The sequence below is a fragment of the Mauremys mutica genome, chromosome 7 (assembly GCF_020497125.1).
Source record: "Mauremys mutica isolate MM-2020 ecotype Southern chromosome 7, ASM2049712v1, whole genome shotgun sequence".
In the NCBI taxonomy this organism is placed as follows: domain Eukaryota; kingdom Metazoa; phylum Chordata; order Testudines; family Geoemydidae; genus Mauremys; species Mauremys mutica.
In genome coordinates, this window is record NC_059078.1 from 128,807,539 (window position 1) to 128,834,241 (window position 26,703).

At 51.9% G+C, this 26,703-nt stretch overlaps 1 protein-coding gene across 4 annotated transcripts in view; it reads right to left on the reverse strand.

The window, feature by feature from the left end:
- Positions 1–26,703, reverse strand: part of HPSE2 (heparanase 2 (inactive)) — a 261,831-nt gene that overhangs the window by 218,384 nt on the left and 16,744 nt on the right. For all 4 annotated transcript variants that reach the window (XM_045024572.1, XM_045024571.1, XM_045024570.1 and 1 more), the window contains exon 3: positions 12,012–12,173. In XM_045024572.1, the coding sequence (XP_044880507.1) occupies positions 12,012–12,173 (162 nt within the window). The remainder of the gene's footprint in view (positions 1–12,011; positions 12,174–26,703) is intronic.

Here is a 26,703-nt window from a genome sequence, read left to right on the forward strand (position 1 = left end):
ACTGAAAGCTGCAAATAATAAAGGAACAGATGGAAAAATGGTTTAGAGACAGTAGAAGGAGAACAAATCCTTGGAACCAAACTGCGTTCCCACCAGCAGGCAGTGCCCCCACAGAGCAGCAGAGCTTAGAAGGAAGCCCCATCATCCAAACTGAAAGATTATCCAGATCACTCCTGCCAAACCAAACTCACCAACTGTTGCTTCTTCCCTTTCTTTTCTGTTTTTTACTATGCAACAAGCCCAGCCATAAAACATGGCTGTCAGCAGACATGTACCCCTCAGGCCACAGATGAGGGAATGAGCCCCACATACACAGACTCACTGGGCTCCCAGGAGGTTTCAAGCAGCGGATGAAAATTGTTCTTGTTATTTTTCCATAGTGAGGTTGGTTTCTACCACTTTAGAACATGCTGGCCTATGGGTTTGGAACAGCTGTCACCACTCTTGGAGCTAAAGGCCCTTGTGTATTCTGGAAGTGACGGTACAACAGCCAGACCAGCAACAGGCATTCACACCTCTGAATCCCAAAAGAAGAGTAAAATCTGCAAGCTCAGCATAAGCACCTTCAGCCCTGGCCTCAGTGCAGAGCTGAACTCTGCAAACACATCATGGAGATCGGTGCACCCAGCTTTCCATAAACGCTCCCTGAATGAAACAGCTCAGAACGTCATCACCTCCTGGATAAGTACATGCCCTTGCATGGTAGGTGCATTCCATACTCCAAGATTCTTACATATAAACCTAATAAAAATATAACATTTTATTCTGACTGCCACTAAAAACAATGAACCATCCTCGGCATAAAACATGAAAGCCGTGCTTAATTTGTAATGAAAGAGGTGCCAGGGCTCCAGCAATTAAGTACTGGGGCTCAAGCAATTTTTACATTCATAACTGATGAGCAAGTTCAAAGATGCTGGGGCTTTGAACTGCCAGGCCCAGAGGTGCCAGGGCTCAGCCCTGGCACAAATTAAGCACCGCATAAAAGCTCAAGGATGCAGCCGAGAGCTGTGAAACACTCCATGCACACCCAGCATTATGAATGCACCTCAATCCTGACCTGCAGCAGGCCCTGCTATTCTAGACTTCTCCTGCTCGGAGATAACTACGCATACCAAACTAAGTAATATCCTACATCTAGGCAGCAAATTTTATATTCACTGCCTGAACACAATATTAATAGCACAAGCACTAAAAACATTTATTTTAAATGCTACTGTCAGTGAGTTAACGTGTTTGACCTCAGCAGGCCCTTTGAACTATATTTGCTGTATACGTGATAGTGAATATATAGTGAATACATATCGTCTATACCATGTTTGCTCAGACCCCAGTAGGGATTGGATATCCTCTGAAGAGATATCAAAGTGTTACTGGTATGGGAGAGATTCTTAACTAGCTGCATGCAAGAGGGTTGTGCATTCAGCTGAAAAGGCTCACCCCCTTCATAGGATTAAAGGAATCCTTTGGAATGGCCCAACCTCACGAGACAGGCCCGAGTGCAACTCTTGAGACATGTGACGGTGGTGTGGACCATGGCACAGGGCAGGGAAGGGAAGGTAGCTTCTTGGCTCCTGTCAAGTGCGGTGTGAGTTCATGGGACTGTGTAACATTTTCTAGTGATCATTTAAAATATGTAATAAATGATAATGGAGTCAAAAGAATGTCACCATATCCAGCACACTAACCATCACTCCTACGGAAAGCCCGGACAGAATGTCAATGGGCCCCTTGATGTTAGGCATGTGGTCTAGCTCAGATCTCTGAGCCCCCTTGAACCAGGGAAGGGTGGAGTATGGAGCTGGCTATGTTGCCAGGAGGAACTTGTGTGGTAGACATGCTGGATATTTCATGAAACAAGCAGTAAATCACCCTTAGAGTTTCTAACCATTTTAGATTATAACTGTATCTGTGATGGGACTAGCTGCAGCACCCTGATCATTGAGGTTGCTTAGCACCAAGAAGGCTGCAGGCTTAATTAGAGCCAATCAACATATTTCCAGTGGGCATTACTAACACTTGACGAGCAAAGAGTCCTGTGGCACCGTATAGAGCAGGGGTAGGCAACCTATGGCACGGGGGCCGAAGGCGGCATGCGAGCTGATTTTCAGTGGCACTCACACTGCCCTGATCCTGCCCACCGGTCCGGGGGGCTCTGCATTTTAATTTAATTTTAAATGAAGCTTCTTAAACATTTTAAAAATCATATTTACTTTACATACAACAATAGTGTAGTTATATATTATAGACTTATAGAAAGAGACCTTCTAAAAACGTTAAAATGTATTACCGGCACGTGAAAAAGACTCGGCACATCACTTCTGAAAGGTTGCCGACCCCTGTTATGGATTAACAGACGTATTGGAGCATGAGCTTTCGTGGGTGAATACCCACTTTGTCAGATGCAGCCACGAAAGCTCATGCTCCAAAACTTCTGTTAGTCTATAAGGTGCCACAGGACTCTTTGCTGCTTTTACAGATCCAGACTAACACGGCTACCCCTCTGATACTTAACACTTGACAGTAATTACAGGGCTAATTACACAATTGGTTCAGTAACTGGGAGGACCAGGAAGCAAAGGGAGGCTCAGAGGGTGAGCTGGGTGGAGGAGAGAAGCTGAGTGGAAGGCACCTCCTGCTGTACACTTGTGCTATGTCCTGCTCCGTGCAAAAACAGAGGGTTACAGGTGCACATGGTGGAAAAACAACAGACTGTGTGTTTGTGACTGACAGGCTGGGCAGCACTGCTCCCTGGTAGCTGAAGAAGCAGCCTATGATATACAACACACGAGGGATTGCTCCCAACCCAATGTAACTCTATTCTGGACCTCATTATAATGGATAAAGGTGAACTAACCACTGGACTGGAAGTTGGTAGTTGCCTGGGGAGCAGTGATCATAATCCAATTACTCAATATGGGCAAACAGAGGACAGTCCCAACCAGTTTATATATATGTACTTGGTGCTTCAAAAAGGCTAATTGCCCAAAGATGAGGAAATTGATTGGGAGGAAAATTTTAGATAATGTGAATGAAAACAGAGTTCTTGAAGAAGAATTTATTACATGACCGAAAAGCATGATTCCATAATCAAGGTGGGAGGGGGCAGGGGGGCGGGAAGACAGCTTTGGCAAAAAGTCCATCCTGAGTCAGGGCAAAGTGAAGGTAGTAATTACAAATAAAAATGACATATATAACACATGGGAAAGGGGGTAAGTTGATATCAATCAATATAAACCAGAAGTTATAAGTGCAGGGAAAAATCCATACCTGATAGGGTTAATAAGAGAGTTTTTTAAATATATTGGGAACAGAAGGAACCCTAGCAATGGTATAGGGTTCTTACCAGGCTTTTACCCTCAGGTAAAAGGGTTCGGTAACATTTCTATTCTGTATTTGAAAAGAAGTAGGGTGATGTACTTATGTCACAGTAGGATGATGAAGCACTGAGGAGGATGTCAGACAGCATCTATTAGGGATACATATTTTTAAATCAGCCAGCCCAGCCCAGATAATTTGTACCCAAGAGTCCCAGCAGAGGTGGCTGAGACGATCTCGGTCTGACTGACCGACCATTTGTAACAACAGTTGGAATGCCAGGGACGTTAGAGTAGAGTGCTAACCTTGTGCCAATAGTCAAGAAGAGCAAAGCAGGATGGCCTGGTAGTTATAGGCCACTTCACCTGACATCAGTCCTGAGCAAAATAATGGTTAAGATAATATGGGATGCAATTGATAGGTAGGGCCCTACCAAATTCATGGCCATGAAAAATGCGTCACAGACCGTGGAATCTGGTCTCCCCCTGTGTAATCTGGTCTTTTGTATGCTTTTACCCTACACTATATGGATTTCATGGGGCAGGCCGGCATTTCTCAAACTGGGAATCCTGACCCAAAAGGGAGTTGAAGGGGGGATGTGTGCAAGGTTATTTTTGGGGGTGGGGGATCATAGTATTGCCACCTTTACTTCTGTGCTGCCTTCAGAGCTGGGCGGCTGCAGAATGGCAGCTGTTGGTCAGGCACCCAGGTCTGAAAGCAGCGCCCAGCCAGCAGCAGCGCAGAAGTAAGCATGGCAATACCAGACCATGCCACCCTCACTTCTGTGCTGCTGCCATCAGAGCTGGGCGGCCAGACAGTGGCAGCTGCTGACTGAGGGCCCAGCTGTGCAGGCAGCAGCGCAGAAGTCAGGGTGGCAATACCACACAGGCCTTCCTTACTTCTGTGCTGCTGCTGGCAGCGACTCTGCCTTCAGAGCTGGGCTCCCGGCCAGCAGCCGCTACTTTCCAGGTGCCCAGCTCTGCAGGCATCGCCGCCCGCAGCAGCAGCGCAGAAGTAAGGGTAGCAGTATGCAACGCCCCCTACAATAACCTTGCGAACCCCCCACAACTCCTTTTTGGGTCAAGTCGCCTACAGTTACAACACCATGAAATTTCAGATTTAAATACCTGAAATCACGAAATTTACAATTTTTTTAAATCCTATGACTGTGAAATTGACTAAAATGGATGGTGAATTTGGTAGGGCCCTATTGATAAAGGATGGGAGTATAATTAATGTCAGTCAACATGGGCTTATGGAAAATAGCTCTTATCAAACAAACCTGATTTCATTCTTTAATGGGATTACAAGTTTGGTCGACAAAGGTAACTGCATAAATCTTAGACTTGACTTTACTTTCTACTTTAGTGAGGCATTGGATACAATACCGAACGACCTTCTGATTTTAAAATTTGGACTATACAATATCAGCAGAGTACACACTAAATGGATTAACAATTGCTTGGCAGATCTCAAAGTAGCCGTCAATGAGGAATCATCATCGAAGGGAGGTGTTTCTAGTGCGGTTCCTCAGGGATCAGTACTACAACTGACTCTGTTCATCATTTTTACCAATGACCTGGAAACAAACATCAAATCTGTATCAGAGGGGTAGCCGTGATAGTCTGGATCTGTAAAAAGCAACAGAGAGTCCTGTGGCACCTTTAATACTAACAGATGTATTGGAGCATGAGCTTTCATGGGTGAATACCCACTTCATCAGACACATGTGAAAAGCTTATGCTCCAATACATCTATTAGTCTTAAAAGTGCCACAGGACTCTCTGTTGCTTTTATCAAATCTGTAGATGATACAAAGATTGTCATAGTGATAAATAGCGATGAGGACAGGGCAGACATCTGGAGCGATCTGGATCACTTGGTGATCTGCCCATTCAAAGCAAATGTGTTTAATACAACCAAATGCAAGATCACACGTCTAGGAACAAGGAGTGTGGGATATACCCAAAGAATGGGGGATTGTTCTCCTAGAAAGCCGTGACTCTGAGAAAGATTTGTGGGTCACAGTGGACAAGCAACTCAACATGAGCTTCCAGTGCCATGCTGTAGCAAACAGGACAAATGCACTCCTTGGCTGTAGAAAGAGGGGAATAGTGAGGAGCAGGGATGCGATTTTACCTCTATCTCTGGGAGTGACAAGAATGTTCAGTTTTTTGCAAATAGAAAGCTGGTAACCCTACCCGCACCGTGGCTGGGCAGTGGCAGGAGACCCACATTGGCAACTGTGGGGAGCCGGTGCCTCCACCTGCCCTGGGTGGGAGGCCCGAGGGGTGGGGACACAGGCAGGGGGCTGCTTTCAGCCCCACCCCCACCCCAGATCCACTCCAGCTTCCGGCTTGGCCAGGGAGGCGGGGCCTCCAGGGGAAGAGGAGAGGCAGGGGGGCCTCAGGGACGGGGGGCGGGAAGGCTCTGACGCCCTTGCCACTGCTTCCGTACATCCCACACCCTCCACACACCTACCACTGCTTCCATATACTGCACCCCCCACACACCCCACTACTGCCACACACCCCACAGCCTCACCCAGATACCACTACCCCCATACACCCCATCCCCCCACCTGCCACTACCCCCATAGACCCCACTCCCACACACCTACCACTGCTTCCATATACTGCACCCCCCACACACCCCACTCAGGGGCGGCTCTACGAATTCCACCGCCCCAAGCAGGGCGGCGCGCTGCGGCACCTGCGCGGCCGGGCGCCGGACTGGCGCCTCCGCGGGACCTCCCGCAGACATGCCGCTGGTCTCGCGCCTACGGTGGAGCTTCCGCAGGCATGCCTGCGGGAGGTCCACATGAGCCGCGGGACCAGCGCACCCGCCGCAGTCATGCCTGCGGGAGGTCCGGTCGTCCCGCGGCTCTGTTGGCATGACTGCGGAAGGTCCGCCGGACCCGCCTGCCGCCCTGCCAGGAAAAGGCCGCCCCAAGCGCGCGCTTGGCGTGCTGGGGTCTGGAGCCAGCCCTGACCCCACTACTGCCACACACCCCACAGCCTCACCCAGATACCACTACCCCCATACACCCCATCCCCCACCTGCCACTACCCCCATACATCCCACTCCCACACACATACCATTGCCTCTGTGTACCCCACCCCCACATACACCCCATACACACACCATTGTCCCCCCCCACATACCACTACCACTCCACAGACACACCCCTTAGCCCATACACAGTCCATACACACAACATCCGACAACCCTCTCTCTCACACACATACACACAACCCAAAATACCCCATAAACAGATCAAGTTATTTCTCCTGCAAGCTGGGAAGACAGAGCAAGCTGCTATTGTTATTTATTTTTGTAGATACTGGTGCTGAAACCATTCACCCTGGCCAGAAAACAGCAGAGAATTGGAGCATAAGTTTTCGTGGGTGAATACCCACCTCGTCAGATGAAAGCTCATGCTCCAATACGTCCGTTAGTCTATAAGGTGCCACAGGATCCTTTGTCACTTTTCACAGATACAGACTAACACGGCTCCCCTCTGATAGCAGAGAATTGTTACTGTAGGAAGATGTATTTTATGTGATGCCCACATGAAGCTCGTCATCAATATTAATCACCATGTTTTTAAGCCCTCGCCTTCCCCATCTCCCCGTGTCTCTCAGTGTGTCCCATCTGCTCCCTCTCTCTAATTTAGTTTCTAGGCAATCCTATCCAGCACACCACCAAACACACACACAACAGAGACGTGTATGTGCTCCGCTCTACCCATAACTCTCAAGAGCAGGTTCTTCTCTTTCCAGAATGTGGCTGCCACACATCTGGCTGTCATTACTAAGCTTGTATACGGGTCACGTCCTTTCAAGTCATAAATTCCTAGTTGTGGCAGCCCCAACAGTAGCGCCACAGGGCCCATCCGTTCCACTGATCTGTCACCTTCAAGGTGAGCGGAGAAGTTTTCATTTCATTTTTTAAAGGAACCAATTAGTGAACACAGCATGGAGATTCCACACAGGGAGCAGATTCCCCTATCTGGGAGCGTGACACGGACCCAAAGCAAAACCACTGATTCTCCTACTGCCCAGCCATGGCTGCAGCGCCAGGCTCTCATCTGTTCGTAGGAGAGGAGCATGAAGTGGTGGCGGGACGACAGTGTGAGGAAGGGAAGATCCTAACCTCTCCCTTCCAGAGGAAGTGCCAGACAAGGAATCCCAGTTCACAAGAAGCCCCCCACTACCACCAGAACAATCAGCAGGGGACATTCCCTGTCCTGAGACGCAAGCTCACCCCTTGAAGGGCATGGGATAGGGAAGGCCACGTCCTGCCCTTGCCCCAGGACAGCATGTCACGGATCCGCAGGATAGGGACTATGGCCCTACCCTCTCCTCATTCATCTCCCTTTTGCAAAGCCAGGCCCCCAGGCCGAGCGCTGTACAACTTGCTTTGAAAAGAGAAGTCATGCTGCACTCTCCTCACTCTGCACTTCCCAGCAGCCCCGTCACCTCTGCCCCCATGGCCTAGAACACACTTGGCAATGGCTGGGCAGCCGTTCTGCTGTGTCACTGCCAGGGCCCAGAACGGGGATGGAGAGCACAGGACAGTCTCCTAGCTCCCAGTTCTGTTATTTGTTCTAGAAATGCCTCGCCAACCTCTTTCTGATTTGCTGGTCTATGGCAGACCCCTACCATGACATCAGCCCGATTTCCCCGCCTTTTATCTTTACCCAGAGACTCTCAACTGCTCTGCCTCCTACCTCCGTCTGGCCCTCAGAACAGGTGTATATATTCTTGATGTATAATACACGTCTCCTCCCTTTTTCCCCGGCTGTCCTTTCTGAACAAGCTGTACCCCTGTATAACAAGATTCCAGTCAGCGGCTTTATCCCAAGTCTCTATGATGCTAGTAAAGTCATTTAACTTACACACTAGTACTTCCAGTTCTTCCCCATACTCCTTCCAGTTGTGCAGAGACTTGGGCAGATTGCCCATCAACTTCCCTCTTGTTGCTCTTATGATCCTATTCGAATTTTCCGTGTCCCACCCAGAAGTCTAGCCCTCGCTTAAGGCTGTCTTTTTTCTGCTTACCTATGTGCTTTTGTCACATGTCCCCGGAGACCTAATTTAACGCCCTCCTCAAGAGGTTGGCTCCTCCCTTTCAGCCATGGAAATGAATGATCTTGGGCATCTTTGAAAGGGCTTCTTCCTCTATACACAGGAAGCTGGAACCCTGCGTACCTCCAGAGAGAGGAGCTCTTACCCTGCATGCTCTGCTGAGGCTTCGCACACAATACTGGAAGGTAACAGTCTGGCTAAGGTGAAATTCAGAAGGTACCTTACAGAGGAATCTGGGATGCAGTCACAAAGACACTTCATCTTTGTGAAAAACGGTGTTCAGCAGGTCTGCCGTGAGGGCCCCAACCTCCCCCACCCTCCTAGGGGAGTAATCACCACAAATAGGGCGACCATCACGGAGAGGTGCAGAAGGGAGCAAGAAGCCAAAGGTAAGTGGTGCTGTTGACATCACAGGGAAAGCCGCTTCCACTTAGCAGACTAGCATTAAGAATTAGCATGCAGAGGGTCTCCTGCTGTTCAGGCTGAACTGAACATACTGGAGCAGGCGGTCTCTCTACTGGATATCCATCCAAAAGCCATGCTGCCATGCTGGGGTGGTTTGTCTTGCCCTTATTCGGAGATAGTAGGCCTGGGAACAGCTGTAGGTAGATGCATGGGCGGGCTGCCAGCTGCAGAACGATGGGGAACCAGAACTACCTCAGCCACAAGGAAGGTCTGAGGATCACTGTGGCCCTGCCAAGCTTGATTTTCCTAAGGACGCGGGGCAGGAGGGGAGCTGAGCTGAGCTGCCCACTGCACCAGGAAGGTGTCCCCTCTGGAGTTGAGACCTGACCATCTTGGGAGCAATAAGTCAGGCACTTTTTGTTCCACTGGGTTCCAAAGAGATCTCACAACGGGACACCCCTTTGGTGAAAGATTTGCTGCACTGTCAACAGGTGGAGTTCCCCTTTGTAATCCCTGTGCAAGCACCTGCAGTGGCTGGCTGCTAGGGAGTTCATTACCCCTGGAACGTGAACTGCCGAAAGTGTGCTCTGATGCTGGATGCACCAGTTCCAGAGCTGGCCCATCTTCCTGCAGAATGGAGTGGCTCTCGCTCCTCCCTGCTTGTTTATGCACTAGACAGAGATCATGTCGTCTGATCTGACCTGAATGTGCATGGACCAGGCAGTGGGTAGAAATATCTTGCATGCCTTGTGGACTGCACAAAGCTCAAGCAGGTTGATGTGCATCCTGGATTCCTGCAGGGACCAGGAGCCTTGGGCTGTCTGGTCATGTAGATGCGCTCCCCATCCCAATAGAGAGGCATCCATGATGAGTGTTCTTGGAGGGAGCGAGAAAATGAAGGAACCACTGTGGCATCTTTGTCCACAGCAGACTGCATGGAACTCTGTTTCTGGACAGATGGCAGGCAAAGTCAGATCACCCAGGAATTGAATCTATGTGGGCAGGGCACCTACTGGATATTCCATACCTAGGGGCTAGCCCATTTAACCATCCCTACCAGAGTCCAATCTGTGTCCAATTCGATCTTGCTTGGTGATCAAGCCCCTAACAAAGAGCTGTGCAGAGCAAAGAACCCCCTCAAACAAATTCTATGTGTTTGGATTCTGAAGATAAGGAAGGTCCCTCTATAGCAGATGTCCAACCCCCTTGGCCAACTCCAAAGAGACAAAATCTATCACAGAGAAGGGAAATATTTACACACGTTAGTCTAGCTCCAGTTAAATATTATGCTTAGCTGTCTGGAGTCTGTGTTCTCAGGCTATGTCTATGAAATCAAAGATTAAACTTCATAACAATTATGAAGCTGCGCTGCTCAAATTCAAAGGGAGTTAAAGGCCATTACAATAGTTTTACTGCTGATATTAAAATGAAATTATTCTGTCTTCTCCAAGACACCTGGAGCTGAAACCTTCTGAACTCTCCTATCAACACACACAGAAAGCCTACGCGCAGCACTGATAACCAAGGCAGGTTCTGTGAAAGCCTGTGAGCAGTGCCTGAGAGCGGCTTTGAAGCAGCCTGGGAAGGAGGGAGAGCCTCTTCTCTCCGGAAAATGTGTTTAGTGGAAAGTAAGCAAGTTGTCAGGGGAAAAGCTGACAATGTTGATTCCAACAGTTGTACTAGGAACAAACAGCCAAGCAGATTAGGTTACCAGAACGAGAAATGCCTCTGACAAGCCCACGTCAATGCCGGGCTTTCAGAGACAATGTGTGCTTCAGCCACATTCACAGCCTCGGTGCCACAGGCCCTAGGGGCAAAACTCACTGCCCGTGTCCGCAGCCCCTTTGCGTGGGGTCCCATGCGCACCACCAGCTCCAGCACCTCCAGCGGTTTGGCCGGGAGTTACAGAGCTGGGAACTGAGAGAGAGACGACGACAAAGAGGGGTCTGTGCTCTGGGTCTCTTTACAGCTCCTCATCTTTTCTGGAGGAGGGGGCATTCAGGCTGGGAATACACCAGGGGGCACAGACAGCACCAGTCTCAGCTCCCTTCTCTCTCCCCTCCTCCCCTGGGGAGTCTGCCATACCCGCCTCAGCCTCCCCACTGGGGCCTGCAGCATCCCAAGAAGCTGAGTGGCCTCCTTCACCTCCCCAATAATGGGGGGGAGGGTTCTGCAGCCCTGGTTTGATTTAATTAATTCCTTGCTCCTTCTTGAAGTATCTGTGGTTTATTCTGCTGTGGTGATAGAGAGATCACTGTAGGCTGCTGGGATCCCTCTCCTCTACCCCGTCATTGCCTGGAGACCTGAGCCCTTCATAAGCACTTTTAATGTGTGTCCATAACACGGCAACCCCTTCTGTCTCTCGAGGTTCTACTCCCCAGCTAATGCAAACATTACCAGGAATAGAGCATTCTCTCAGCTCCGTCTGGGCCATTATCATTTTATATTTGCTCTTTAATATTTACTGGGTTCATGCAAAGTGCATGCTCTGAGGGAAAAAAAATGAGCCGCAGCTTAGATCCAAATTTAGTAATTGCTGCAGCCCCATCTGACATGGATGGTTAGCAGGGAGATCTCCACAACACTTCACTTTCCACTGCATTCTGCATAGCGACCTGGCCCCCGCGTAGCAGGCACCCTGGAGCTGCCACCTACAAGAGTCTTCACAGCCCCTCCATCACATTTAGCAAATCCCATATACCCAAACACTCAGCATTGCTGGTAGAACAACCAAAGAGACACTGTCAGGCTACAGTGATAGGCACGCTGACTCAGTATGGTTTCCGAGCCACCCCACAGTAAAGACTGCAGCTCGTTGGAGCAAAATACGTGCTATTTGTAACACCCGACTTTATCAAAGCAAAAAGAATTTGAAAAATTGAATTTACATGTCATTATTGATGCTGCTTATTTGCCTTTTTCTTGAGTTGTTCCCACTGAAATGCTTATGTTTAATGGAAACTTCTGTGTTGGCTTTTGGTTTTGCAAACCCTGTTTTTTGGAAAACTTCTGTGTCAGCCCACTGTGACTGACTGTGTTTCTTTAATCCGAGAGGAGATGCTTCTCAGCCTGGCCTTTCCTAAGCCAGGTAGATGCTTGTTGGCACAGTCCTGGGGTGTCAGCTGGCTTTCGAATACCTGCTAGCTAGCCAAGGACTAGCCCTGGCTCCTGATGCCAGAGCTAACCTTGCAGCCTTACCTGTTAACGTGAGGTTGCTGTATGTGTTTGAGAACCGCTCCTTTAACAAAACCAAATGCATCTGAGCTGCCTTTTCTCGCTGCAGTTCCAACATAATGTCTGGGTGCTGGGCAATCTTACAGCCTTTCTGCTTATCCAGGGCAATGTCGCTGCGGACAATGTCTAGAGGGAGAGGAAAGAGAGAAAAAGGGAGACGGACAAACCTCAGCTTTCAGTTCCACCCAAAGGAGACAGATGCTTGACTCTGAACCAGCCAACACTACAAGCAATAAACATTACCTGATCACACAAAACACAAGCCGAGGGGCAGCCCCCTGGGGCCCATCCACCCCATTTACCTTCTCAGCTCAAGCCCTAGATCATCTGCAGACCTCACTTCTTATCTCCCACTAGAATGTCAAGCCACTCTCTCTCATGCAGCAGCCTGTCCCATCCCCCTTGGAGTGGCTGGCCCCTGGCAGTTTATCACTCTAACTCACAATTATTACCGTTCCTTCACTGGAAAGTTTTGTCTAAAGTCTCCCAATGTTTATATCATGTCTCCTTGTTTCTGGTTTCTTTGCCAGCGATAACTACAGTGAGCTAAATGCCTCCCTGGTGTAAGGCCACTGCTTTCCCATACCACCAGATACACCAGGGAGGGATTCGGCTCGAAGTCTCTGCTCCAGCACGATTAATCCTTATTGCAACTTTCAAACCTTGGATTAAATCTGCACAGATTATAACCCTGGGAACAGCTCCCGTGGCACCTTCCCATCCTTGCTCCCCCCACATCAAGAATGCGGTGCTGATACTTCGGTAGCTCTTCCTTTCTATATCAGTCCTGTATGGGTCATACTGTTGATCATGACATAGCCGTCCCATCACACCCTCACACCAAACTCCTTGCCCGCTGTGGAGACTTGGGAGCAAAGGGAAAGAGAACAGAAGAGAAAAAGAAGCTGTAGCTTCCCCTATATTCATAATGCACCGTGATACCACCTAGCCAGCGAGCCAATACAATCAGCAAGGAAAGCTGGAGCAGTCTCGCAGTGTCACAGAAGGCTGTTTCACTCGGTCTATTCTTTCTTATCAGATGCACATTCCTTTCCAAAAATAACCCCCTGTAGGTGGCACCTTTGGACCCCAAAGAGCGTGTGTTCTGATCCACTTGTTGGTCTGGCAGAATGTGTCCCCGACTACTATTTACTCTGCAGTTGCAGTACAGCGTGACAGATTACATATCAGAAGCACCAGGTGGTCAGAGCTGAGAGCCTCCCCTGCACCCAGGCCCTTATCTTGCAGGGCTATATACTCTTGTTTGCTTAGTGCCCTACTGTTTCCGGTAGGGTCATTACATGTAGACTCTGCCCAGCCTGCAGCCATCCCATTTGGTAATGGGCCTGACTGCAGGGTAACCATGCAGCTTTGGGATCCATCTTACTGACATTTGGCCCAGTTGTGCCCGAGAGCTGCCCTGATCTCCCCTGTCCAACTGCAGAAGAGCGAGGATAGCGGATGGCTGCCTTAGCAGCCCCATTCCATCCTGTTCCAGAATCAGAGTGCAGGGAGTGGGCTGGGTGGGGGCACACCGTGGCCCTTCAGTGCCCCACCTCTGTGTCAGGAATTAAGGCAGGAAGGAGGAGGGAGGTCCTGATACTTTGGGGATCTGTCAGGTTTCCTGTGGCTCACTCCACAGAAGTGCAAACTTTGCCCCAGTTACACAATGTGGGGAACCCCAGAGTTTTACACACACACACACACACACACACACACACACACACCCTGCTCCCCTGTAGGAGCCTATTGCTTCTCAACCCCTATTTGGAAGAACTAATCTAACCTGTTGCTCTTCATGTTGCTGTTCTCCAGCTAGAGTTCGACTGTGAGCCCAGCACTATGCAGCTCTCAGGCCCCCACCAATATCAGGAGGCAAATCCAGCTGTGTAGAGACCCCTCTGGGGGCCCGCAGCCTGCTGTGCTCTGCACCCGAGCCATCTTGTCCTCTGACCACCCTATCTCACACGCTAAGCAGGATGGGGCTCACGTTAGTGCTTGGATGCAGATCTACAAGGGACTGAAGGAAGTGGTGCTGGTTATTCATGTGAGGGGCCATCTTCCCTCCAAGTGAGCAGTGAGGCCCCGGCAGTGGCAGGGTGCTAGGAGGTGCCATCTCTTGGAAAGGGAACTAGAGCTCTGTCACGCGTCCCCACTTGCTCCTGTACCACCTGCTCTCTCAGCTCCCTGGGCACAGGGAGGACGCAGAGTGGGACAACACGCCAGCTCCCTCAGGGCAGGCAGGACGCCTGCACGCTCCCAGGTCCCTGGCAGCTTTTCTTGCTTGAAGGAGACACAGAGGATCTCCATTATCACAGGGTCAGGTGCCCCTCGTGAGACTTTGCCTGCTGGGGGCAGGGATCAGTTCTGGAGATGGTGGATTGGAATTGCTCCTCCAGGGCTGTGCTGTGGCCCCACGGAGGAAACTCTGGGGAGACAAGTAGCAGCCTCTGGTCCTGACGTAGACCCTGGTAGTGGGCTGTGCACCGTGGCCAGGCAAGCTCCGTAGGCACCTTAGCTGCCAGGCACGAAGACTCCTCCACTATCAGCCTGCACCTTCCCCAAGGGCCCCAGACCCCTGCCGTTGTGACCCCCTAACTGTCTCCTGCTCCCTAACTCTTCACAGGGACCCTGCCTGTGGCCCCCCCTTAATCCCCCAGGGACCTCATCCCCTGCCTGTGAGCCCCACCCCCAACTGTCTCCTACTCCTAAACTCCACACAGAGAATCTCCTCCCACTGCCTGTGGCCCCCACACTCCCCCAGGGACCTCCCATCCCCTGCCTGTGGCCCCCACCCCCAACTGTCTCCTATCCCTAAATTCCACACAGGGACTCCCCTCCCACTGCCTGTGGCCCCCACACTCCCCCAGGGGGCCCCCACCCCTGCCTGTGAGCCCCATGCTCTTCCAGGGACCACCTACCCCCTGCCTGTGGCCCCCACCCCCAACTGTCTCCTACCCCTAAATTCCACACAGGGACCCCCCCCCACTCCCTGCTTGTGATCCCCTCCCTCCACTCAGAAACCCCCATTCCCTGCCTGTGATCCCCACTCCCCTAATGTCTTCAACCCCCACACTCCGCCTAGAGCCCAACACTTTCCCCTGTATCCCTCCTATCTGACCCCAGCGCCCACCCGGCCCCAACCCAGAGCACTGTGGCCCCACAACTGCCTTCTGCCCAACAGCCACGCAACCTTCCCGCCCTCATCCTGTGCTGGAAGAGCAGCTGCACATTCACCACGCTGCCCCTGCTGGCGGCTCGCCCAATCCACCCAGGGCCTGCCGCACTCTGCCAGCGCAGGTGAGAGCACGTCCTTCCGGGGCTGGGGTGGTTCCTCTGCCTCGGTGAGCCCCTCTTTGGTTTTGGCAGGCAGGGCAGACACCAGTGGCTGTGGCACTATAGGCACCCGTCATCCACCTCCATTCTGTAGGTGGCAAAGCCCAAACCCACAGTGGCCTGCAGAGACTGTGAGCAGAGGGGTCCTCGTGGGGCTCTCTCCTTGCCTCTTCTGATCAGCTGGTGGCTGCCGTGCCCACTAGTCTGTCTACACTTTGCTTTTCTAAGTTGCTCGTTTTCTCTTCCAGGTGCTTCTGGGAGTTTCCCAGGAATGACATCTCCCAGGGCCAAGGTCGCCTGGCTAGGTCACTGTCTGGAGGAAGAGCTGGTCAGCCCAGCAGCCAGAGGATGAAAAGTTACAGTTCTGCGATCACCAGGATCTCACCATCTTGCCAGTATGTCTCTCTCTTAGCAGTACAGTGCCCTAGTGGGAGTAGCTCTTTACCGAGGAGTTCATTACTTCTAGGACAGCAGCACCTAACAGCCTCGGTCAGGGGCTGGACCCCACTGTGCTGGGTGCTGCACAAACTCAGACCGACGGTGCCCACGTCAAACAGGTTCTAATCGAAATGAGCACATCAGTAACGGAGGAGTTTGAAGGAGCAGGGAGGCTGCCCAAGGCACTAACATACCCTCTGAAATGCAGGGCAGTTAACGTTTCTGCCCCTTTCTTACGATAAAAAGGCTGCGTTGAACCAGCACAAACACGGGGGTTTGCATTTAGCACACGTTAAAGGACTTGGTTTATATTAGACCAAATGCACAAGAGTGAGTGAAATCAGACAACGATTCTAGGAGCCTGTCGGGGAGCAGCCTCGTGGGGCTGACATGCTCACTGCCCATTCAGTGGACAGTCACTTTGCTTCAGTTAAAAACCCCAGCTTGTCCCAGTGTGGTTTGAAAGCTCGTCTCTCTCACCAGCAGAAGTTGGGCCAATAAAAGATATTATCTCACCCACCTGCCTCCCTGCAAAGAAAGTCACTTGAAGTGTCTTAGACTTTTTATATCAAAACAAAACAATTCACCTTGAAGCTGTTCTCTTTCACCAGCGCCCATGGGCAGTCCCCAGCACTGGGCCTGGCAGGTATCAGCTGCATTTGATGGTACAGCTCACGCGTGCTTTGTGCGCTCCATACAGTACAATCACTCATGTAACAGCAGCACAAATGCAGTATGAAGGGAGCACACCCGTGTGGCAGGTCAGGTGAGCTGCGGCTGATTACAGGACAAAACTATCCGTGGGATTGGGGGCCACACAAATGAAGGGGGAATCCGAAGGCGCACTGTGGCCAGAGTGCCAAATAAAGCAAAGGGGCTCCCCACAGGCAGTATGTCTCCTCGCCCCAAGGTGGACCCGGTTCCTAGCTCAGTTCCACCAAGAGTGAGTCATGTCCCTGCTAGCGGATCCCAGCCATATTCCCCATATGCCTGGCCTATGCTGCCCTCCCTGCACGGAGGGCAACTGGTGATGCATATCACTGCTCAGCAAATAGCCTCCCCGCTCCCTAGCCCCTGGGCAGAGCCTTTGCACCCAAGCACACCCCACAGAGGAATCGTAGCACCATGCAGCTACCAACACACAGGCCGTGACTACACCGTGCTGGGGGGCTGTGAGATGATCCGGTATCTGTGAGGAAGGTTGTTATCTCTGATTAACGATCTAACGCAGAGAGTGACCACCCTGCACACTGCAACAAAAACCCAAACCAGACAAAATAATGACACAGCTTCTCAGCCGCTCTGCCCTGCAGCCAAGCTAGCAGACCAGAGGATGCTGGTGGTGCAGAGCAGGCTAGCAGCTTCTACTGCACCATCCTTCCCGCAGCCTGCGTAGGAGCGAAGGGGCATGGCCAGGAGGTCCCCACATCCCACCTGCTGGAATGGCCTCTTGAGGTCACTGGGAGCTGCTGCCAATTAGAACATCCCTCAGGCTCCTCTAACTCCCTGGAGGGGGCCAGACCAACAACAAGCAGCCCTGGATCAGGGGCCACAAAGGAAGCTGAAAGAAACCCTTGTACAAGTGCTGTTTTTGAATTGTTCTCTTTATTCCTTGGCTGAACCTGGGGATCTGGGCCAAAACATCTCTACAAGACTAGAACATTCACAGATAACAAGTGTCTGCATTAACCATTATCCACAATACACTTGCAGTCTTACAACATGATTTTTAAAGAAAACTGAATAACGTTGTGATGCTCTGTACCTCGGGGGAACACCCTGCACCCCCATGTCCATCCTTAGAATACGATTGTGTGGTGGCCAGTGCAAAGTTGCTCATGTCAGGTGTCTTCAGAAGGCTCGTGATGCACTGAGCATTGTTATTACAGTGAGGTTATAGCTTATAATTTCAGTTATGAGGCTGAAAATGTGTCCTCATGGCTTAAAACAAGCCCAGGCAAAAACTCTCCTGGAGCAGAGGGGCAGTTCACACCTCATCGGGCAGGAATGGGACAAACTCAGCCCAGCCTCACAGGAACAAAGGACACTGGCCCAGGCAGCAACAAAGGATCTGTTGGACTCTCGAGTGAGTCACCCCCCTTCCCTTGGTCAGTTGGGGACTACGATGAGGTGATGCTCACCTGACCCTGAAGGGGGGGGGAGACAATGCCAAGAGGGAAGAAAGAACGTGATAAAAGGGAGAGACACGTTTGCCATGTTCCTCCTCTCTCTTCCACCTCCATCTACAGACACCACCACCAAGCGACTGAAGCGCTGATCAAAGGGGGGAGCCAGGCTGAAGGGCAACCAGGCAGCCTGTGGTTAGAAACTTCTGTTTGTAAGGGCACTGAAAGTGTTAAGAGCAGCTTAGAATGTGTTCTGCTTTTATTTCATTTGACCAAATCTGACTTCTTGTGCTTTGATTTATAATCCCTAAATCTGTCTTTTGTAGTTAATAAATCTGTTCGTTTGTTCTACCTGAAGCAGTGAGTCTGGTTTGAAGCATGTCAGAGACTCCCCTTGGGATAACAAGCCTGGTACATATCAATTTCTTTGTTAAATTGATGAACTCATATAAGCTTGCAGCGTCCAGCGGGCACAACTGGACACTGCAAGACGGAGGATCCTAGGGTTGTGTCTAGGACTGGAGATATTGGCTAGTGTCATTCGGTTGCACAATCCAAGGAGCAGCTTACACGCCAGGGCTGTGCATGACCAGCCCAGGGGTGGGGATTCTCCCAGCAGAGCAGGGTCAGGCTGGCTCCCAGAGTCAAGGGTTGGAGCGACCTAGGAGATCACCGGTCCAGATAACACCAGAGGGGAACATCACAAATGTATTAGTTAGAAATGAACATCCCTGTTTATGGAAATGAGTAAGATGGGGTACTGGAAAGTAAAACTCATTTCAGGATCAAACTCATGCTTGACTGGGCAGTAGAGAAACATACCAGTAAATTGCACGTTGTAAAATATATAAAATATCTAGTTTTTAAAAAGCTCACCGCTATTAAAAATGTTTAAACAATTTCTCTAATCTATCTGTCCAGGATTTTATAAAGTGCTCTGTACTGTCTACACACTGGTATAAAATGATGATCACAAGTAGTTTATGCTTGCTACCAGCATGAGGCAAGTGTTACTTGGGTGGATTTAGATTTTAGTTTGTATGTGTCGTGTGCTTATTTGTTTGAGTCTCTGAGCAAAAGATGAGGCTCTCCTGCATAGAAAGATGGATATAACAAGTAAAAAAGTACATTTTTCTAAGAGAATTTTAGAGTATACAATAGCATCAGTCAAATACATCCACATAAAATTCTGCTGGCTCACTCATCAACCAGTAAATAACTAACAAACCAGGATGTACCATTCTTTCTGGTCACAGAGCAATTTCCGATGATACTTGTAATGAGACAGTTTCTAATTGAAGAAACTAGAGATAAGAAATAGGAGGAGTCCATCCTTACCTTGAGTAACACCCTGTATGTAAACAGTGCCAGTCCCACCTCCCATTAGACAGATGGTGGGTGCGGATGTGACAAAAACAAGTGAAACAAAATTTGCTAATGAACAAAATTGCTCAGGACATTTCAAAGAGAACACGGAACCAAGTCGAAATTACATTATAGGGGTCATTCCTGCGCTGGCCCTGGCACAGTCTCCAAGGGACCTAGTGGGTCCTACCCATCTCCAACTTCTATGGCCCACATCACACCCTGAGGAACCATGTGGGGAGACTCTTCACACACCGCTCTATCCCACCCACACCGAAAAGCAGCGTCTGCAGCCCTGCCCCCTCTCCCCCCAGGCCGTAGTGCAGCCATGCTCGCTGGAAACAAGAAAGGAAGAGGGTGCTGCAGGGTAAGTGCCAAGGCACAGAGCCTCCCCTGACAGTTCCTGGCCTCCAGCAGATCCCAAAGAACCAGGAAGGCCTCAGGAGACCCACAGTTGCTGGGGGCCACTGACCATCCTGCTGCAGCTGCAGAGGCACAAACCCCCAGAAGAATTCATCGGAATCTCTGCAAGGGGAGCAATAGCTTTTTCAAACTTCACTCTGAGCGCGGGCTTGATGTTGCTGGCAACTGGAGCCCCTGTGTCTCTCCAGAAGAGCCGAGACAGCCTGGGATTGCTGACTGGGGGGACAGAAGACATGGAACAGCCTCTGCCATTCTGTCTCTGCTCTCCATTCCCCCTTTCTGCTCCATTAGCCATCTCATGCCTGCCCAGTCCCCTACACCTGCGCCACTTTGCCCCACACCCTCAGCAGTCACCCCTCTTAGCATGACCCCTCCTGCCCCAGCCTCCTTCCCCCGAGCCTGTCGCCTGCCCTTTCCTGCCTGCCCTTGCCCCGCCTCACCAGCATGACCCCTCCTGCCGCCAGCCTCCTTCCCCCGAGCCTGTCGCCTGCCCTTTCCTGCCTGCCCTTGCCCCGCCTCACCAGCATGACCCCTCCTGCCGCCAGCCCCTGTAGGGAGACGGCCAGCAGCTCCTCCCTCCCTGGGGCCAGCACGGCAAGCATGAAGACTAGGCCAGTCACCCTGCCACCAGCGCAGCCCCAGGACCAGGAGTCGTCCATGTAGCAGATCCCCTGGTCTGCCCCTACAGATCCCAACCAGACTGCCAGCAGGCACCGTGGGGCACCATCATGCCCAATGCACGAGACATGCAGCCCTCCCTGTCTCCAGTGCTCCGTGACTTGCACTCTCCACTTGTGGGTTTCCGGGTGGAGTGCAGGGTGTTGGGTTTAGCCTGCTCTGTAAAGCCCTACAGTTTGGGGCCATTCTGCCCAAGAGAAACTCCCTCCCATACCCTGTGCAATACCTCTGCAGCTGCACTCAGCAGAGAGAGGCTCGCTAGACCTCACTTCAAACAGGAAGAGGCTGCTAGCGGGGTGTTCTTGCTCCAGGGTATCCCTAACTGTGAAACTCTCTCCTCCAAAGGTGCTGACACTTTGGTGTTGTGAACAGGGCTGGCTCGAGGCACCGGCGTTCCAAGCATGTGCTTGGGGTGGCACTTTTCACGGGGCGGCACTCTGGCAATTTTGTTTGCTTGCTTGGGCAGCGGCACTCCGGCCCACCCCCCCTTTTAATTTATTTTATTTTATTTTTTTGCTTGGGGCTGCAAAAAACCTGGAGCTGGCCCTGGTTGTGAATACTCAAGATTTTATCACAAGTCTGGCAATATTTGGTGCTTTTCTTAAAGCCCCAGCTGCTGGAGTCAAAAGATGGCAAGAGAACCTCAATTTGCATTTTTGTATTGTATTTTAAAAATAAGTTTCTAGCCTTCAAGGTTGTGGAGAACATGAAGTGAATGCTCTCGAAGGCAAATAAAAAGAGCACAAAGCTTAGTACTTTTTAAAAAACTCATGATTTTGGGGGGCCAGGCGCATGAATATTAAATGTTGCCTTTCAGAACCAAACATTCAGGACACCTACTTTCTGACACAGAAGATTTTATGTGAATAATCTAACTTGCCTATTTTCTAATTTGCATACAGCCATAAAAAAATCATATGTGGATTTTGTGCTGGTGAAAGACATTTGTTAGAAAATTCTAGAATTAAGATTGACTGTACAACCTTAATTCTATCCCCATGTGAGTATGCATTACCATACAGTCTTTAATTACACGAACAAGCACATACTATTTCTTCCCTGCATGGATCATCAGCAGGGTTTGAACTTAAAACCTTCAGCAGGGATCTCTTCTGTCAGAGTTACAAGAGTAACTAGTATTGGAATCAGGCTGTTATCCTGCATGTGGAACAGCCACAGAGAGGTGGGAGAGAGACTTTTGCAAGAGAGTAGGAGAATGTTGGGCATCTAGATTTTGGGGTTCTGCTCCTGGCTCCGAGAAAGGAGTGTGATCTAAACGTTAGAGCAGAAGCTACAAACAGAACAGCCAATCACATAGACTTGGCGTATTTTTGCTGAAAAGGCTGCAGAGGAGCTGTGAAGTGCACAGGATTGTTAACCGCAGTTAGTGGGAGAGATGGATTAGAGGAGGGGTTCTCACAATAAATTTTTGGTGGCCTCAGAGTGCGGCCACCGCCGCTCTGACAATTTTTCCTAAAATACTTAAACTTAAGGAAAAACAAATAATTATGAACATATACATGTCCAAACCATTGTAATTTATGTATGTAGGGTTTTTTGCAATAATAAAAATGTACAGTTGTTTCTATTCTTTACTGGACCTAAACAGACTAGAAACACAAATAAGGTGCTTTGCACATTCTTGTCTTTTTAATTGTTTTTTCTTTTGCTTTTTTTGTTGCGCTTTTCTTTTTAAAAAGACTTACTGGCTAGTAAGTCTGCTGCTGTGAAAAGTGATACTTGTATGTTAATATCATTTTTACAGCCTCCCAGCTAGCTACGTGACATAGCTGCACCGCTGTAAGGTCTCCCATGTAGCTGCTCCATGCTGACGAGACAGAGCTCTCCCATCGGCATAATTAAGCCATCCCTAACGAGCGGCAGTGGCTATGCTGGCAGGAGAGCATCTCCCACCAACATACCGCTGACCAAATTGGCGCGTCTATCTGTGAAACTTTTGTTCACACCCCTGACTGACAAAAGTGCTCATGTAAACACAGCCTTAGTCTGCCGTGAAAAGTGATATTAACAAACATGTGAAAAGTGATATGTGTATGTTTGTTAATATCACTTTTCACAGCAGACTTACTCAGCCCTGGCATGCCAGGATACAATTAATCCCTGAATGGTGAGGTGAGTAGTGAGGCAGCAGGGCCGGGGTGATAGGAGGAACGGATGGGGGCTGGGGGTGGCAGCGGGGGCCAGAGCCCACTGTTACAAGGACAGGGGCTGGAGCCCATCGCTGTGCAGCTAGGAGATAGCGCTCCAAGCCCTGAGCCCGGAGACAGACCCAGACCCTGAAGCCCTGTGGCTGGAGCCTGCCACCCACCACCTGCCACCCTAGGGCGGGAGCCTGGCCCCCCCACCGTGGGGAAGGCGGGGAACTCGGGGAAAAGACGGTTACTCACCTGTAGTAACTGGTGTTCTTCGAGATGTGTTGCTCCTATCCATTCCATGTAGGTGTGCGCGCCGCGCGTGCACGGCTCTCCGGAACATTTTTACCCTAGCAACTCCGGCGGGCCGGCTGGCGCCCCCTGGAGTGGCGCCGTCAAGGCGCCCCTTATACACCTCAGCCGGCCCGTCCGCTCCTCAGTTCCTTCTTGCCGGCTATTCCGACAGTGGGGAAGGAGGGCGGGTCTGGAATGGATAGGAGCAACACATCTCGAAGAACACCAGTTACTACAGGTGAGTAACCGTCTTTTCTTCTTCGAGTGATTGCTCCTATGCATTCCATGTAGGTGATTCCCAAGCCTTACCTAGGCGGTGGGGTCGGAATGAGACGTGGCGGAGTGTAGCACCGCAGAGCCGAAGGCTGCGTCGTCTCGGGACTGCTGCACCAACGCATAATGGGAAGCGAAGGTGTGGACGGAAGACCAGGTGGCCGCTCGACAGATGTCCTGGATGGGAACGTGGGCCAGGAAGGCGGCTGACGAGGCGTGCGCCCTTGTCGAGTGTGCGGTGAGCCGGCACGGGGGACGCGAGCAAGTTCGTAGCACGCCCGTATGCAGGATGTCACCCAGGAAGAAATCCGTTGAGATGAAACAGGCTCGCCTTTCATGCGCTCCGCAATTGCGACAAAGAGCTGGGAGGAACGCCGGAAGGACTTAGTTCGGTCAATGTAAAAGGCGAGGGCCCTACGGACGTCGAGGGTGTGGAGCTGCTGCTCACGAGGTGAGGCGTGCGGCTTTGGAAAGAAGACCGGGAGGAAGATCTCCTGATTAAGATGAAAGGCCGACACCACCTTTGGGAGGAAGGCCGGATGTGGCCGAAGCTGCACTTTGTCCGCGTGGAAGACGGTATATGGGGGACCCGCCGTCAGGGCGCGGAGTTCGGATACTCGTCTGGCGGATGTGATTGCCACGAGGAAGGCCGTCTTCCAGGTGAGATGGAGGAGGGAGCAGGAGGCCATGGGCTCGAAGGGCGGGCGCATCAGCTGGGTGAGAGCCAGGTTCAGATCCCACGTAGGAGCCGGCGGCCGCACTTGCGGGTAGAGGCGGTCCAACCCCTTGAGGAAGCGGGCAACCATGGGGTTGGAAAACACGGAGCGACCATCTACAGGAGGCCGGAAGGCCGAAAGCGCCGCCAGGTGTACCCTCAGGGACGAGATCGCGAGACCTTGGCCTTTCAGGTACCAGAGGTAGTCAAGGACCGTCTGGAGAGGGGTCGAGAAGGGGTTAAGACCTTGCTGATCGCACCAAAGGGCAAAGCGTTTCCACTTTGCCAGGTAGGTAGAGCGTGTGGACGGTTTTCTGCTTTCAAGGAGAACTTGCTGCACCGCCGCAGAACAGGTCCTCTCCGCGTCGGTCAACCACTCAGGAACCAGGCTGTAAGATGCAGCGACTGCAGGTTCGGGTGACAAAGCCTGCCGAGGTCCTGAGAGATGAGATCCGGCCATAACGGTAGGGGAATGGGATCCCGGATCGATAGCTCGAGGAGCAGGGTATACCAGTGCTGCCTCGGCCAGGCCGGAGCGACGAGTATGACGCGAGCCTTGTCCCTCCGTAGCTTGAGCAGTACTCGGTGGACTAGCGGGAACGGCGGGAAGGCGTATAGAAGGGGACCCGTCCAGGACATGAGGAACGCATCGGAGATGGAGTCCGGAGCCCGACCCTGGTACGAACAGAACCTGTGGCACTTCCTGTTGGTCCTGGAGGCAAACAGGTCTATTTGGGGAAATCCCCACCTTTGGAAGATGGTGTGGGCTACGTCGGGGCGAAGGGACCACTCGTGGGCAGCGAAAGACCGGCTCAGACGGTCGGCCAGCGTGTTCTGCACCCTGGTAGAAAGAACGCTTCGAGGCGAATCGAGTGGGTTACACACAGGTCCCATAGGAGCATCGCCTCCTTGCACAGCGGGGAGGATCGGGCCCCGCCCTGTTTGTTCAGATAGAACATGGCTGCCGTGTTGTCCGTGTATACCGCGACGCAGCGGTCCCGGAGGTGTGCAAGAAAGGCGAGACAAGCCAAGCGGATCGCTCTCAATTCCCTGACGTTGATGTGCAGGGAGAGCTCCTGGGCCGACCAGAGGCCCTGAGTGTGCAGGTCTCCCATGTGAGCCCCCCATCCAAGCGCCGAGGCGTCTGTGGTCAGGGTGACCGACGGGCGAGGGGGGCGAAACGGAACCCCGGCGCAGACCACCTCCTGATGCAGCCACCAGGTGAGCGTCTGGAGAGTGGGGTCCGAGACCGTGACCACCAGATCTAGAGGGTCGCGGTGGGGCCGGTACACCGAAGTCAGCCACATCTGGAACGGACGGAGCCTCAGCCTCGCGTTCGCGGTCACAAAGGTGCACGCAGCCATGTGGCCCAGCAGGCGAAGGCAGGACCGGGCCGTCGTGGAAGGGAAGGCTTGTAAGCTGCGAATGAGCGAGACCATTGTCTCGTGTCGAGAACGAGGGAGGCAGGCCCTGGCGAGGGTGGAGTCGAGGACTGCTCCTATGAACTCCAATCGCTGTGTCGGCAGTAATTGGGACTTCTCGGCATTGACGAGGAGGCCGAGAGACCGGAACAGGTGCAGTATCTCTGACACCTGGGCTGTCACCAGTTCTTGAGATCGCCCACGGATCAGCCAGTCGTCGAGATAGGGGTATACGTGGATTCTGCGACGACGGAGAGTTGCGGCCACGACCGCCATGCACTTGGTGAACACCCTCGGGGCAGTGGAGAGGCCAAAGGGTAACACCGCAAACTGGTAGTGGGTCGCGTTGACCATGAAGCGCAGGAAGCGTCTGTGGGGGGGGTAAATCGCCACATGAAAGTAAGCGTCTTTCATGTCGAGGGCGGCAAACCAGTCTCCCGGATCCAAGGAAGGGATAATGGACCCCAAGGTTACCATCCGAAACTTGAGCTTGCAGAGGTATCTGTTCAGCTCCCGGAGGTCCAAGATGGGACGAAGACCTCCTTTCGCCTTGGGGATGAGGAAATATCTGGAGTAGAATCCCCTGCCCCGCCTGCAGGGAGGCACCTCCTCGATAGCACCCACGCTCAACAGAGCCTGCACCTCCTGTATGAGGACTTGCTCGTGAGAGGGGTCCCTGAAGAGGGACGGGGAAGGTGGGTGGGAGGGGGGGGGCGAAAGAAACTGTAGGCGGTAGCCGTGCTGGATGGTGCTGAGGACCCAGCTGTCCGATGTTATAGCAGACCACGCCGGAAGGAAGCGGGCAAGGCGATTGGAAAACAAAAGGGGTGGATCCTGGGGGGAGAGTGATGGGCCGTCCTCGGGCGTCCCGTCAAAAGGCCGGCTTTTGGCCTTGCGGAGCCTTGGACGAGTTCTGCGCCTGGTTGCGCCGCCCCCCTGACGGTCTACGGCGGAAGGGGGCCGTTCGGCGGTTGTTAAACGGCCGAGACCTGGCCTGGTTGAAGGGACGGTAGGGCTGTTGGCGGAACGAACGCCTCTGCGTGGCCGGCGTGTGCATACCCAGAGTTCGTATCGCAACCCTCCCATCCTTTAGGGACTGGATTCTGGCATCCGTTTTCTCAGAAAACAGCCCCTTCGTGTCAAACGGGAGGTCCTGGAGGGTGTACTGGACCTCAGGTGGGAGGGTGGAAGATTGTAGCCACGCAATGCGGCGCATCGTCACCCCGGATGCTACCGTTCGAGCCCCTGAGTCTGCTGCGTCTACGGCCGCTTTGATCAGTGTTCTGGAGGCTAACTTGCCCTCCTCCAGCAGCGCTGAGAATTCAGGGCGGGATTCCGGAGGGGTTAGCTCCGTGAACTTCGCAAGGCACCCCAAGATATTAAAAGTGTATCTGGATAAGAGGGCCATCTGGTTGGCGACACGGAGTTGGAGGC